At 40.4% G+C, this 14,225-nt stretch overlaps 1 protein-coding gene and 1 long non-coding RNA gene across 3 annotated transcripts in view; both read right to left on the bottom strand.

Moving 5' to 3' along the window:
• LOC144336263 (uncharacterized) overlaps positions 1-6,060 on the bottom strand; it is a 38,424-nt gene extending 32,364 nt beyond the window's left edge. Inside the window, exon 1 of the long non-coding RNA XR_013407889.1 lies at positions 5,686-6,060. This is a non-coding gene — a long non-coding RNA (uncharacterized LOC144336263). The remainder of the gene's footprint in view (positions 1-5,685) is intronic.
• A 3,744-nt stretch (positions 6,061-9,804) lies between these two features.
• Positions 9,805-14,225, bottom strand: part of KL (klotho) — a 50,535-nt gene continuing 46,114 nt past the window's right edge. For both annotated transcript variants that reach the window (XM_001101127.5, XM_077974205.1), the window contains exons 4-5: positions 13,043-14,144; positions 9,805-12,079 (exon numbers count right to left, since the gene is read on the bottom strand). In XM_001101127.5, coding sequence (XP_001101127.3) covers positions 11,742-12,079; positions 13,043-14,144 — 1,440 coding nt within the window. In that variant the 3' untranslated portion in view covers positions 9,805-11,741. The remainder of the gene's footprint in view (positions 12,080-13,042; positions 14,145-14,225) is intronic.

The following is a 14,225-nucleotide window of genomic DNA, read 5'->3' as shown; positions in this document are numbered from 1 at the left end:
GTATTAAGAAGTGGGGCCTTTAATAGGTGATTAGACCATAAGAGCTTCTTCCTCATTAATGGCATTAAGGTCTTTATAAAAGAGGCTTCACATAGCATTCTGCTAGTTCACTTTCTTTGCCCTCTACCTTCTACCATGTGAGTATGCAGCAAGAAGGCCCTCATCAGATCCTGCCACCTTGATCTTAGACTTCCAGCCTCCATTACTGTGAGAAATACATTTCTGTTCTTAAATTACTCAGTCTGTGGTCTTGTGTTATAGCAGCACAGACTAAAACAGCATGTTATTCACCTCTGTATACCTGTTTTCTTGTCTTTAAAATGAAGATAATAGAATATCTTCAAACATAAGGCTTGATAAGTGTTTGTTACACTCCAGTTCTAAATAAATGGGGTTCAATCTCTTAGCTTACAGCGGTGATGTTCCTAAGAAGACAAAAATGCTAGCTTTGACTTGCATAACTCTTTCTATTAGATGTAGAGCATGTTTACTATTGCTTTCTGAAGGGGTCTGCAAAACAGCAGAAATAGTACAGCTGGGTGAAGGCTGCTGCAGAATCAGCTGAGGGGGTGTGTGTGTGTGTGTGTGTGTGTGTGTGTGTGCGCGCGCGCAGGTATGTGTGTGAAGAAAAGGCTCTGGGTCTGCGTATCATCTACCCTGTGCTTACGTGAAAGAAGGCCCTGAGTGTCCCTGTATATATCACCAACAAATACGTGCAGCTTTCATTTGATAACTGGAATTGCTTCCTCTTGTTTACCTGTCAGTTGTCAGCAGAGCTCCAGTGAGACAACACAGATAAGTAATACAGAACACAGCACCTCCTCTTACCCACACAAGATAAAGAGCAGACATTTTTTGAGTGTTTTGTTTTGTTTTAAGTGAGATGAGGCTTTTCAAACCTACCTTGCGTAATATTTGGTCATGGATTTGAAGTAGAAGCCAACAACAAGGTTCTGTAAAAAGGAATTAGAATTTAAAAAGAAATTCACATTGAAGTTTCATCAGCTTTGCTAGTATGGACTAAAAGGTTAATTCAGGTTAATTCATCAACCCTAGATGCCAATAGAAAGGCATGTTAAAAATTAATTTCTTCCTGACGGACTTTATAAAATATATGTGTGACCTGTTACAAGGAAATCAAATTCTCAAAAATGCTGAAGTTGTAATATTTGGTTAAATTCTCCCATGAGATTTGTGTTACAGAGTATCTGCAGGTGTCTCTGGCTCTAAAGGAGTGGCCTCTAGAAATGGTCATGAATCTGGTGTCCTACCCATTCCCCTGTCTCCACGGGCCTAAGCCTGTTCTGTCCCCCACCCAGGATGAGGCCTGGCTGTCCAAGGTCGCCCCGTAGAGTGCTTATCCCACTTTTTATTGCCTTCTCCACCAGCTGTATTAAGATCTGATGAAAAGCTGAACAAGGAAAAGAGAAACCATGTTGGGATTCAAACCACAGAGGGAATGTTATACACAGAATTGGTTATGCGGTGGGTAATGGAATCGCTGAGAAGCCAACCAGGGATGATAAGGAAACACTAAGAGTAGCAAACAGTAGAAAGCTACTACTTCCCCTGGGCTATAGGATGACAGAGGACAGAGGATGTGTTACTGGGCTCCCAGGAGTCAGGGTCGCCTGGGAGAGGCTCCAGTGAGACTGGATACATGAAAAAGATTCAGCGCCACATCTCAGACCAGTTAAATTGGAATCCCTGCCATCAGTGGTTTTTAAAATTCCCCAAGTGATTCCAAAGTGCAGTCAAGATTGAGAGCCGCTGCTTCGAGTGCCTAGGCAGAATCTGCATTGCCAGATCGACTCTGTCCCAGACTGAGCAGACATGGGGAGAAGAGCTGTGGCCATGCTGTCACTCAAGGTCCAGAAGCAGGGACTAAATGCACCAATAGATCAGAAAGCCAACCGTTCTCAGGTATCTTTGAAGAAGTAACCAAGAACCAGATTTGATTTATAGAACTTTTCTTCATAAGTTCTATACTTATGAAGAAATAAGTATACTTCTTAGTAATTGCTCTATAAAAAAACTATTTTAAAGAGCCATAATTTTGCTTAATGTATATTGGAAAAAAGTGATTAAATGTAACACTGTATGCCATTTACAGTAAACCAGTATTATCTAGCACAATCAATGAAAAAGTCATTTTGAATATATATAAATTGACTGGAGTAGAATATCCTGCTTAATAACTCTATTAACTTGCACATATTAAGTGTGTGCTAATTATTTGTCGAATGAACTAATCATCAAAGGAAGATTCATGTACAATGTGATATTACTGTGATTTTTATTGTGTTTTAATTCCTTGAAAATTGATAATCTATGATAATACATATAATGAATCCTTTAACGAGAAACAAACATCTTCATATGGTCTTTTTAAAAAAATGACTGAGAAGGCCTTTCAAGATTTTGTACAGCCCTGGGGTAATCACCATGAACACCAATTATCATCATGAATATTGTTAAAGAGAAGTGTGATTGGCAAAATGCCAGATAATAGAGTTCAATGGAGCCCCAGGTAACTGGAAAAACAGTTAACTCCTTTTAAAGAACCACCTGTAATAAACTCCTATGCCCTTTTCACTAGGCATTTATTCATACAAGAAACGTTTATTAGGCAGTTAATATGTGTCCTGGGGAGTAACAAGGCAAATAAAGTCGTTGCCTCAGAGCACTTTATAATCAAATGGAAGGGATTAAACAATCACACAAGTCCCATAGGAGGTGGTAGGTGCTAATTCTAATGTTGAGTGAGGTTTGGGGATGACCAGGCCAGGGGACATGAGAGGAGAGGTCTGAGAACAAATACCAGTTGGGAGGAGGATGCAAAGATACTCACGGAAGAGGCAAGTGACCTAATCAAAATGGTGCTTGCTGGAAGGCTCTTGATTCGGTTACTCTTCTAACATGTTAAAAATAAGAAAAAAGCAGATAATTTTGTCATTTTTTTCAAACCAGAAAACCAGTTAGGGATTATTGGAAAAGTCTATGCAAAAAGTGCAAAGAGGACAATTGCAGCAAGTACCCAGATGAACGGTGGATGCTGCAAATACCACAGTGAAAAGAATCCATAGCATTTCACGCCTGAATGTCTCCAAGGGTTTACTGGGGTAAATTAGGGAAACAGAAATGAAGAGCCAATTAGAAGGGAAAGATAATGAATATTGCCTTTCAGATCTATCTGGCTGAAGGCTGAATAGACATCCAACAAGAGACATCCACCAGGAATGCACTGAACAATTCACAGTTTACAAAGTAGTTTTACTATGATACTGTGTAACCTGTATGCAAAAATAAAACACTTGTGTCACTCATATTCCAAAATATTTTGAACAGAAATATGAATTTCTTGGTTAACACAATATCCTTAAAGGCCTTCAAAAACAGCAGCGCAAGTCACCTGTATGTACATCAAACATGTACAATTTCCACTTCACTTTCACAAAAAAATCACAACAGCGATGATGATGTCATCCAGGCTTTTAGGTCTATGTTGAAGAAAACTAGACGCAGTGGCCACCCTGTGATGTGAGTGATGGGCCTGGCTGGGCACAGTGTAGATGTGTGCTTTGTTGTCAAGGGCTGGAGAGACAACAGACAATAGAGAGTCTATTTTGCATTTCTACTGCAATTGGGTTGGTAAGAGTCCCACAGTTTGCTTCATAAGCATGATAACATTTCACTGATTCTTCTTTTTTCTCTATCTCTTTAGAGGTCGCAGAAGTGGATTCAGTGTGAGAGAGAGCCAGATGATAATAATTTACATCTGGACAATGCTTTTACATTGACAAACTACTTTCTCCTACGACATTAACACCCTGAAGCTTTCGAATAGCCCTGGAAGGTGGGTGCATGACAAATGGACGCACCAAACACAGAAAAGAAATGGCAATTAAACCTAGGTCTCAGAATGTCTCCAGGTGAGAAAGAGCAGGTCTATCACAGGCTCAGACAGTTTGTTCCAGAACTATTATTTTTTTTCAGACTTCAACCTGCCCAACCCCGCAATCTCCCTTCAAGACTAGCTTCGTTCTGTCTTCATTCAACATATATTTTAAAATACATTTTTAATGATAAAAGTTCCAATATATTTAAAACATTTGTCTCCTAATTCACATCTTATCTATGTTATCAGTAAACATGTACATATTATGCGCATTATCATACAGATCTGCTATTTTTTATTTTTGCTATCTCATATTGAATGCACATCACCAGAAGATGCTTGAGCATATAGGATGTTTCCAGCATAAGGCTCTTGATTTAGTTACTCTTCCAACATGTTAAAATAAGAAAAAAAAGCAGATAATTTTGTCCTTTTTTCGTGTTTTTTATATTAAAGTTATTTCCAATTTTAAAAAGTGTGGTCATTTGGACTTTGAAGTCTGTTTTAAAATTTTTTAATTGTAGTCATCTGCACCTAAAATGTCTATTTCACAGAAAACCGAACAACTGCACGTTCTCACTTCTAAGTGGGAGCTGAATGATGAGAACACATGGACACATTAGGGGAGCAACACACACTGGGGCCTGTCAGGGGTGGGGCAAGGGGAGGGAGAGCATTAGGAAGAATAGCTAATGGAGGCTGGGCTTAATACCTAGGTGATGGGTTGATCTGTGCAGCAAATCAACATGGCATACATTTACATATGTAACAAACGTGCACATCCTGCATGTGTACCCCGGAACTTAAAATACTAAATAAAAGTTAAAGAAAAAATAGGTCTGTTTCAAACAATGGTTATGCATTTCAAGTGAGAATTTGTTTGTTAGGATATCGTGTCTTAATGTTTTAATTGTGTCAGCCTTAAATCAGTACCTCTTTGTCATCCATGGCGCTTGCTGCATTCTGACACTTTCTATGATACCATCTCAATAACAACAGACTAACAGTTCTTTTCTCTCTGTGTCTCTTGTTACCCCTATTAGAACAAATTATATCCCTCAATCAACCACAGAAGGCCCTTAGCCCCTTGCTACTCAAACTGGTCCACAGAACACAAGCATCATGGGCACTCTTGGGAGGTTGTTAGAAATGCAAACCCTTGGGCCCACCCTAGACCTCCAGAATCAGAATTGGCATTTGACCAAGATCCCCAGGTGACTCATATGTATGTTAAAGTCAGCGACGCACTGATTAGATCACTGGTTCTCAATTTCAGCTTCCCACTGCAATCACCTGGGAGCTAGCTCCACCGCCCCCCAGAAAAACTGGCTTCATTAGTCTGAGGAATTTTTTTAAATCCCAGGTGATTCTGATGTGTAACCAAGGTAGAAAAGCACTGGTCCTGATTAACTCCCTCTTTTTATAGACAAGAAAACAATGAGGCCCAGTGGGTTAGGTGACTTGCTCTGGGTTATAAAGCAAATTTGCAAGTAGAACTAGAAAATGGAGGATCTCTATCTGGTTTAAGGCTTCCTCCACAATATAAGAGCCTGCTCCTCCCAAAACCTGGGCCCGGGGCCTCTGTTGTTGTTCTTGGAAGCTGGCATATCCCCGCCTTGCCCTTCTATTCCACTTTCTCAACCCAGGCATGTTCTGACTTTCTGGACACACTTTAATTCCTTGCCTACAGTTCTCCTCTGTCCTTTGCTTTCCTCCCCTCCTCCACTGGGCCCACTCCCACAAGCCCCGAAACCATCCCCAGCCTTTTCAGCGTCTTTGTACACTACCTTCCTCGTATCCTGGAGGAACGCTCCCCGAGCTTCCCCTCCAGCGGCTGGCTTCTCCTTCAACAGTCCTCTTGACGCAAGCTGGAAATGCTTCACTCCTACGCCCTGCAATTCCGACCTTCCTGTTTCTAGTTCAACTGCCTGTGCGCTGGTCTTTCTCGCCTTCTTATATTCACTGGATCTGCCCTTGACTACACCCTTCTACATAGCCCCCTGGTTCTCCAAGAACAGGGTGTCAGAATCACTCGGGAGTGATTCCTTGCCAAGCCATGGGTGCTGCCGCCATCTTCTCCCATAGGCACTTTCCAAAGTGTGGGCTGGGAGGGGAAAAGACCTGGTCATCCGCATTTACACAGCACAGCTGGGGCTCTCCCCAGGGCTGCAAGCCCATTACCTAATTTCTGGTTTCCCTCATCTCCTCCCCTCTGTCTGAGTGAACCAATTGCAGCCATGTTGCCAACACTGCAGCTCATTCTGTCAACCTGATGGTCATAGTAACCCCACACTGTGTTTATTTTGGTGATTAGGCCCATAACAGACACAGTTAAAATAAGAACATTTAAAATGGTACCAATTTGGAATAAAAGTTGGTTCAATCTCATCTTTTACTAATAAAATATCTCTATCTGACCCATCCATCTTCCTCTAATTATGTCTCTCTTGCGTCCTCTCTGGCTTACCACTACTGCCCCCTGTTGACTGAAATGTTATATTTTGAAGCCTTGGAACTACTTACCAGAGACTCACAGTACTCATAATTTAAAGGGGAAAAATATGGTTATAAAACCAATATGTCTTAAACGCAATACTGTGACCTTGGAACACTATAGAATTTGCCATCTAATATCTTGGATATAAATTATCCAAAGGTTTGATTCACATGAAAAACCAACTGAAATGCCTTAGGCAAAATTTATGGTCATGGCCATAATTAGACAACAACTGGTATGATATGGAAAGGAAACTGAATTTTACAAACTGATCAATTGAGATTTTAAACAGAAAAAAAGGTCAGTCTATTCCAGCAGTTTATTAAGGGATAATGTTTCTATTGAAGATAATGTATACAAAATAAATTAGGTCACTTAACATTAATTCATTTTACCATAAAATAAATATATTGAAAAATTACACTAAAATCAGAAAGTCTACCAGAGATTTTTGAATCTCATAAAAATTAGTTAATGAGCCTTCAATTATTTACCAACCAAATAACAAATATACACATTTTAATGTTTTGTCTGTGTCATTAGATTATTTCAAAAGAGCAGATGGCACAACATATTGATACAGAAATATCTTCTGCCAAATTATCTTCAGAATTCTATCAATCCAACATTTGTAAAATTTGAATCCAAGAAGATAATTTGGTATTATTAAGTAAATGTGTGACTTCATTTTTCTAAATTTAGTTTTACCAAGGGTATTCTATGAAAATGTATATTCAAAGTCACAAATAAAATAACTAGAAGACTTCAGGATGAATCATTTTGACTGTAATAGTCCCTAGTTTTACATTATTGAGCTTTAACTATCTGATTAACAAGAAATCACATGCACATTAAGAGTAAGTTGTATGAGTCTAGGAAAAGAAATAAATGTCTGGGGTAGATACGCAAAGTATTGAATATTTTCTATGTTCAGCACTGTGCTAAGATAGACATTCCCATTTCAAAGATGAGGAAACTGAGGTTCACCAAGGATTGCGTTACCCAAAACTACCCAACTGTAAGGTCATTTTGAGCCTGGTCTTGTTCTTTTTTTTTTCTCTGCCTTTTTTATCTCCATAATATGTATGTTGAAATTGTTTTCCTCTCTAACCCAGTAGGTTAAAAAAAAAAAAAAAAGTCAGAGTTCGTGGGACTTGAGGATTAGTCACCAAGTCTTTTCTGGTGTGCAGAAATCATGCAAAACAAGATTTCACCATATTGTAGGTGTCCTGTTGCCATTATTAGTGGCATTTCCACCCTTTGCTCAAGGTTCCCTGTGGGTTTTCTTGACCTCTTTCTCCTTCATATCAGACAATGGGTGTTTAACCACAAAGATATGAAACAAAAACGTTCCAGGAAATGTCCTGCAACCAACAAAACTCCAACAATATTTAGTGGTTATAAAAATGGAAAAATGCAATTGGTCTGAGGGGAAAAGCTACACATTCTAGGAAACAGTATTTGGAGATGACATAAAGGGTTCCTCTAAAATACTGTTTCTGTTTACAGATAAAGAACTCAGCCTGAGACAGAAAGATTACTGACTAGTTGAAAGACATGTGAATAGGGAAGACAAAAAGTTACAACCTTTCACTTAGTGATTTGTCTGGAGGCGATAACTTAGGACAGCAGTAAGTTTTACTGCCTCTCTACCTAGTAAGACAGGTTATCATTTCTTCCTCTGAATATATAGGATGGAGCTGTGTGTCATCTAACACATCGCCATTGCTGGCTGACAGTTGATCTCTATTAAACCAGTCTCTGGGCACAGGTGATGGCAGTGAGCTAATTCTGCTTATTTTCCGTCATTCATTCCTACATGTATTAAATTAATCAGCATTTGTTGAACAATATTATGTAAGAGATACTGTGCCAAACACTGTAAAAAAATATATACCAGACAAGACGTGGTCTCTGCCTTCCCCTCTAGAACCGAGGTCCTCCTGTCCAGGATGGCTAACATCCTCCAAATTAACATGTTCCTTTCCAAGTGCAAATTTCCAGCAGCATTGCTCAATATTAAATATTAAATGGAGATGTTATAGAACAATCTAATTACTTAGTACCAAAATTACTTAGTACAAAAAAACTGTAAAATATCTCAATAATGTTTATATCAATTACATGTTGAAAATATAATATCTTGGATATACTGGAAAGAATAAAATATATTATTAAAATTTATCTCTTCTATGCCTTTTTATTTTTTAATATGACTACTAGAAAATTTAAAATGAAATACATGGTTTGCGTGTATCTGTTGAACAGCACTGTTATAAATAATTTAAAGGAAAACTTCCAAGGCTCTAAATAGATTCTTCTTGTTATTATTTCAGAGACAGGTCTCATTCTGTTGCCCAAGTTGGAGTGCAATGGCATGAACATAGTTCACTGCAGCCTCGACCTCCTGGGTTCAAGCGATCCTCCCACCTCAACCTCCCGAGTAGCTGGGACTACAGGTGCACATCGCCACACCTGCCTAATTTCTAGAAGTTTTTGTAGGGACGGGTCTCAGTATGTTGCCTAGGCTGGTCTCAAATTTCTAGCCTCCAGTGATCCTCCTGCCTTGGCCTCCTAAAGTGTGGGGATTACAGGCATGAGCCAAGAGGACCCAGCTGGATTCTAATTGCTGACTGTGGAAGTCAAAGATAAAATGATGTGTCCCTAATGGAACTGGAAAACCGTCCTTCCAAACCAGGGCAAAATGAATGGGGCATAAAGGCCCACCTGGAGTCAAAGGAATGCTGCAAATGCAGGGCGAATACAAGTGTGCGGGAAACAGTTCACCTCGGGGAACCACAAGTTGGCCTCTTAGCGCCCCTGTAGAATTGGTCCACAATGGAAGAAGAGGTGTAGGCATTCTGGAGAATGATTTCTGTATTATATGTACACCAGAATTCATCAGAGGAAAGCGTCAGAGAAGAAGACTAGAGTGGAAAGAACGCGGCGCCCTGAGACGCGGTGGAGGAAGGCGTGCACTTCGCCCCGCGGGGCCAGGAAGTCCCCGCCTCCAGCGCCGCCGCCTAGCGGTCCCGGGGCTGATCCCAGAGGTGCCCTCCCTCCTCTAGTTCACCCCGAGCCACCTGCGAAGTTGTACCCGACTCAGAGTCAGCATGAGACGGGTATTAGAAGGTAGCTGGATGGTTCTCAGAGGTCGCTTCTCTCGCTGCTTTGGCTTCTGTTTTGTCCTTTTCAGCTCTTGTGTATTTCGCTGTTTCATCTCTGAAATTCTCTCTGCTCCACACGTGGCCTAGCCTGGGTCAACCTCCCGCCCCTACCATCTTCCAGCCGCCTGGGTCAGGTCTCTTGCAGTCACATCCATTTCTCCACTGCTCGCATCACATCTTATGTGGCTTAGTCAACTCGAGTTTTTTTCATTAAAAAAATAATTAGCTAGCAACCACTCATATGAGAAGGCAAAAAGTTGCAGGCAGATTTATTATTAATATAATCCTTTATCAAACAGCAGAATTACTTCTCTTTACAGTCAAGGAAATTAAAGTAAATGTGCAACACAATTATTTTTAAACAACATTCATCAACATTAATAAGAAACTAACAAACAGGAATGGTTAAATAAGTTGTGATACATTCCTCTGGTGGGATACTCAACAACTATTAAAAATCATGCTTTTGAAGACTAATAATGACAAAAGAAAGTTTCACAATAAAAATTAATAAAGATACTAACTATATACAATATGATCTATGTAAAATAAAATACATAGGAAATGTTAATAGTGGCTATTTCTGGGTTCTGAGATTCTAGATAATTTTAGTTTTTCTTTGCATATAGTTTCTGTGTTTTAAAAGTTTTTACAATGAACATATATTACTCTTATAATCAGAAAAATATATACATAAAATAAACTTGATTCTCTAGCATCCAATTTTAATAAGTCCAGTTTAAAATGAATATCACCAAAAGCTTATCGTTCATGAAAAAAATACCACCTCTAAAGATGATATATGATACAGTACAGTATATTATTATACACTATGACCCTGTGTCAGTGAGGTTAGTGATGCCTGTTATGACATTGGTTTATCTTGCCTGATACAATATTGACTTATCTATAAAACAACTCCAGTGTAATACAGAGACTTCCCTGTCTGAAAATCAGCAAGACTTATTTAAGGGGCATTAAAGGATGAGACCTAATTAGCCCTTTCCAGATATCACTAGCATGTTTCAGTGTAAAAGTTCAAAGTGAAACTAGTTCAAAGCTACTTTCACAGAAGTAACAGCAAAAACACAAAATAGACCTCAGAGATCACAAAAACAAATCCAGTGTTATTCAGACCAGATTGCTTTTGAACTTATTAAGCATTTGTCAAACTATCAATTCAATGAATTACAGTACAGCTAAAGAATAGAAAGTAGTATCACTCTTCATAGAATGAGTGATTATTTCATCCTTATTCTCTAGGGAAAGGTCATGTCATTTATCCCAAGGTCTACTAAAAAATGGTGTATTATCAAATTAATCATAATGTTGCACATAATAAGCACTTTTTCTTCCTTTCCTCCACCTAAAGTCACTGCGGTATACTGTATTTCACAATTGCCTTATGTGTCCTGAAGAGCCCAATATCACAGGATGCATGTTTATTTTTCTGCAGATACTTATCAAAAGTTTCCTATGTGCAAGGCCTCCAACAAGGTACCAGTGAGATAAATCCCTCAGGGACCCAGGGTTTAGAGAGGGCCTCAAAAATCATATAAAATATACATTTCCATAATTTGCTCTCTAAGTTTGTCATTAACCAGATACATAAATTAATACTAGTATTTGATAGAAGCATTGCTTTCGAAAGGAACATTCCAGCCTAGGGCCCTCTGTCATCTCTCCTGTATCTGCCATCTTCTTTTTCATAGGAAACTAGATTTGACAGAGGGGAAGCCACTAGGCATTATTATGGCAGCTGAGAAATGGTTACTTGGTACGTCACTTTCTATTCGAACTCTTGCAATTATTACTTCCAGAAAAACATTAAATTTAGAAGTGGGTGCCGATGAAAATATTCCTAATCTTGTCATTCGAATTTCTGCACAAATGTTGCATCCCTGTTTTTCATGCTTTTGTTAGTGTGTTACAGAAATTATAGTGCCTGTCAGTTTTTAATCACCCAAAAAGGAGAACAAATTCAGGCACTATTCACATTATTCAATATTTTACGATCACCTATGCCCATTTCAAAACCTCTGTCATAAGCTACAAAAACGTTTTCTAGAAGTCAGATGTATGAAATTTACAGTTTCACAACACTTAGAGGTGCAAATGGTTAACAGCTGATGTGTCTGCATAATTATTTCAAAACGAATGAATAGGAAAATGTTCAGAACTATTTGTAACGTCTTCTGCCTTTCTTCGAGTAGTAAAATATAAGGGAGAGAGAAACAATAAAAGCAAAAAATAGAAAAGCTATGAAAGCCACTAAAGGCTTTCGGGTGTGGAAAAAACTGCACTCAGTACACACGGTGAATTCTTCTGGACAAAATTTTTCCAGAGTTTCTGGGCCCGGGAAACCATTGCTGTCAATAATTTTCCTGTAATGTTTCATGGATGGCTTGGGCTCAAACTGATCTGCAGCAAAGCGATAGAGGCCAAACCTGGGAGCTGTGCGATCATTAAACGAATAAGCAAAGTATCCGCAAAGATTGATACCATCCAGTATGTGGGCTGGAAAAACAAAAAGACAGAAGAGTAGTTATTACTTATGTTGCGCACATCACTTTTTCTTTTTGAGATGAAGTGTTGCTCTGTCACCAGGCTGGAGTGCAGTGGCACCATCTTGGCTCACTGCAGCCTTCACCTCCCGAGTTCAAGTGATTCTTCTGCCTCAGCCTCCTGAGTAGCTGAGATTACAGGTGTGCACCACTACACTTGGCTAATTTTTGTATTTTTAATAGAGACAGGGTTTCACCATGTTGGTCAGGCTGGTCTTGAACTCCTGACTTCAGATGATCTGCCTGCCTCATCCTCCCAAAGTGCTGGGATTACAGGCGTGAGCCACCATGCCCTGCCTTTTTTTTTTTTTTTTTTTTTGAAATAATGTCTTGCTCTGTCTCCCAGGCCAAAGTGCAGTGGTGTGATCATGACTCACTGGAGCTGGACCTCCAAGCTCAAGTAATCCTCCTGCCTCAGTGTCTCGAGTAGCTGGAACTGCAGGCGTATACCACCATACCCAGCTAATTTTTGTGATTTTTAGTAGAGACAAGGTCTCACTATGTTGCCCAGGCTGGTCTCAAACTTCTAGGCTCAAGCAATCCTCCCGCCTTGGCCTCCCAAAATGCTGGGATTACAGGTGTGAGCCACCATGCCCTGTAAGGTTAAATCTTTATGTACTCCTTTATGTACATGAACCAGTTAAGACTGCCGTGGAGCCACCCAAGATGGAAAACGAGAATCTATGCTTGCATAGATCCAGAGTAGGGGCTAGGGATTTCTGGTCTTCCACTTTTAGCTACACTCCTTTATCCTTGGGAAAATGCTAGATATCTCTTGGACTGTTTCAGTGAGGCACGAAATGGATAGCCCTCCATTCCAAGGGTAACAGTGTGTGTTGACGTTGGAGATTTAATCAAGTGTCACGCCCTCTGGTGACATAACCTTCAGGAGATTGCCTCAGCTGGGACTCCTTACCTTTGAGAGCTTCGTTTATGTAATTCTGCATATAATACACCCTCAGCTGGTCATCCTCAGCATGCAGCCCATCGTCGATTCCGTTGGATATTATGTACATGGGGAGGTCTCCGTACTTGAACTTCAGCCAGTTCAGTACTTTGCGCAACCCCCAGGGCACCACTGCCACCTGACTGGGGGAGTTGAGCCACGTGATGTCAGTCATTTCTTGCACTTCTAGGTAATCATTGTATTTTATTGGATCTTCTTTTTCTGAGTCTACAAGGATGGTGGTATAATGGCTTAAAGCCAAAAAGTCAAAGGTACCCTGGATTAGCTTCTTTTCATCTTCAGTGAAATAAGGAAGAAGAAAATTGTTTCTTTGGTTCAGCCAGTCCCTCATCACCCATGGATAATCTCCAGAGCCGAAAATGGGTTCAGCCAGCCAGCCAATGTCAAATTCCAAAACTCTCTCGGCCACTTCTTTGTCCTTTTGGGAGAAAGGGCAGGCAGGTTCTATCCAATCGGCCTGCAAGGCTATGGATATTTTCCCATTCTGAGCATGCCTAAACTTTTCATTATACACATGCCAAGCCAGGGCATGGGCCTTCAGGAGGTTGTGACCGGCACTGTATGTCATGTTCCTTGTATACGGCTCATTCATCGTTATCCAAAGCTTGACGTGATGGCCGAGCTCTTGAAAGCACAGTCGGGCATACTCCGCAAAGGCCAGGGCAGTGTAGGGGTTCTCCCAGGCACCCTGCCTGGCCAGGAGGCGCGGCAGTCCTTGGTTCGGGGCCACAGGCTGCCACAGGGCCACCACTGGGGTGATGTTGACACGGACAAGCTCGCTGACCATGCAGCGATAGTACTGCAGGATGGTGTGGTTTACCTGGGACTGGTTACCCAGAGGGAGAATCAGGGCCCAGTCCAGGGAGAAGCGAAAATGCGTAACGTGCATTTCCTGGAGTAAAGTGATCTGGGGCTGGATGGCGGCAAAATCAACACAGTAGGATTTTCTCTTCTTGGTCACAACCCCATCCACTTTAATAAGCCTTTTACTGTGGTGGACATCCCACAGGTAAACATTCAGGTCGGTGAACTGAGACAGAGTGGTATCTACCTGCAGAGGGCAGAGTCAACATGAGCATCACCTGGACAGTCCTGAGGAAGTAACTCAATGCAATTATTTTGGCAAAACTAG

The sequence above is a fragment of the Macaca mulatta genome, chromosome 17, assembly GCF_049350105.2.
Source record: "Macaca mulatta isolate MMU2019108-1 chromosome 17, T2T-MMU8v2.0, whole genome shotgun sequence".
Classification (NCBI taxonomy): Eukaryota; Metazoa; Chordata; class Mammalia; order Primates; family Cercopithecidae; genus Macaca; species Macaca mulatta.
The sequence above is the reverse complement of the archived record's forward strand: the minus strand, read 5'-3'. Positions and strand labels throughout refer to the sequence as shown.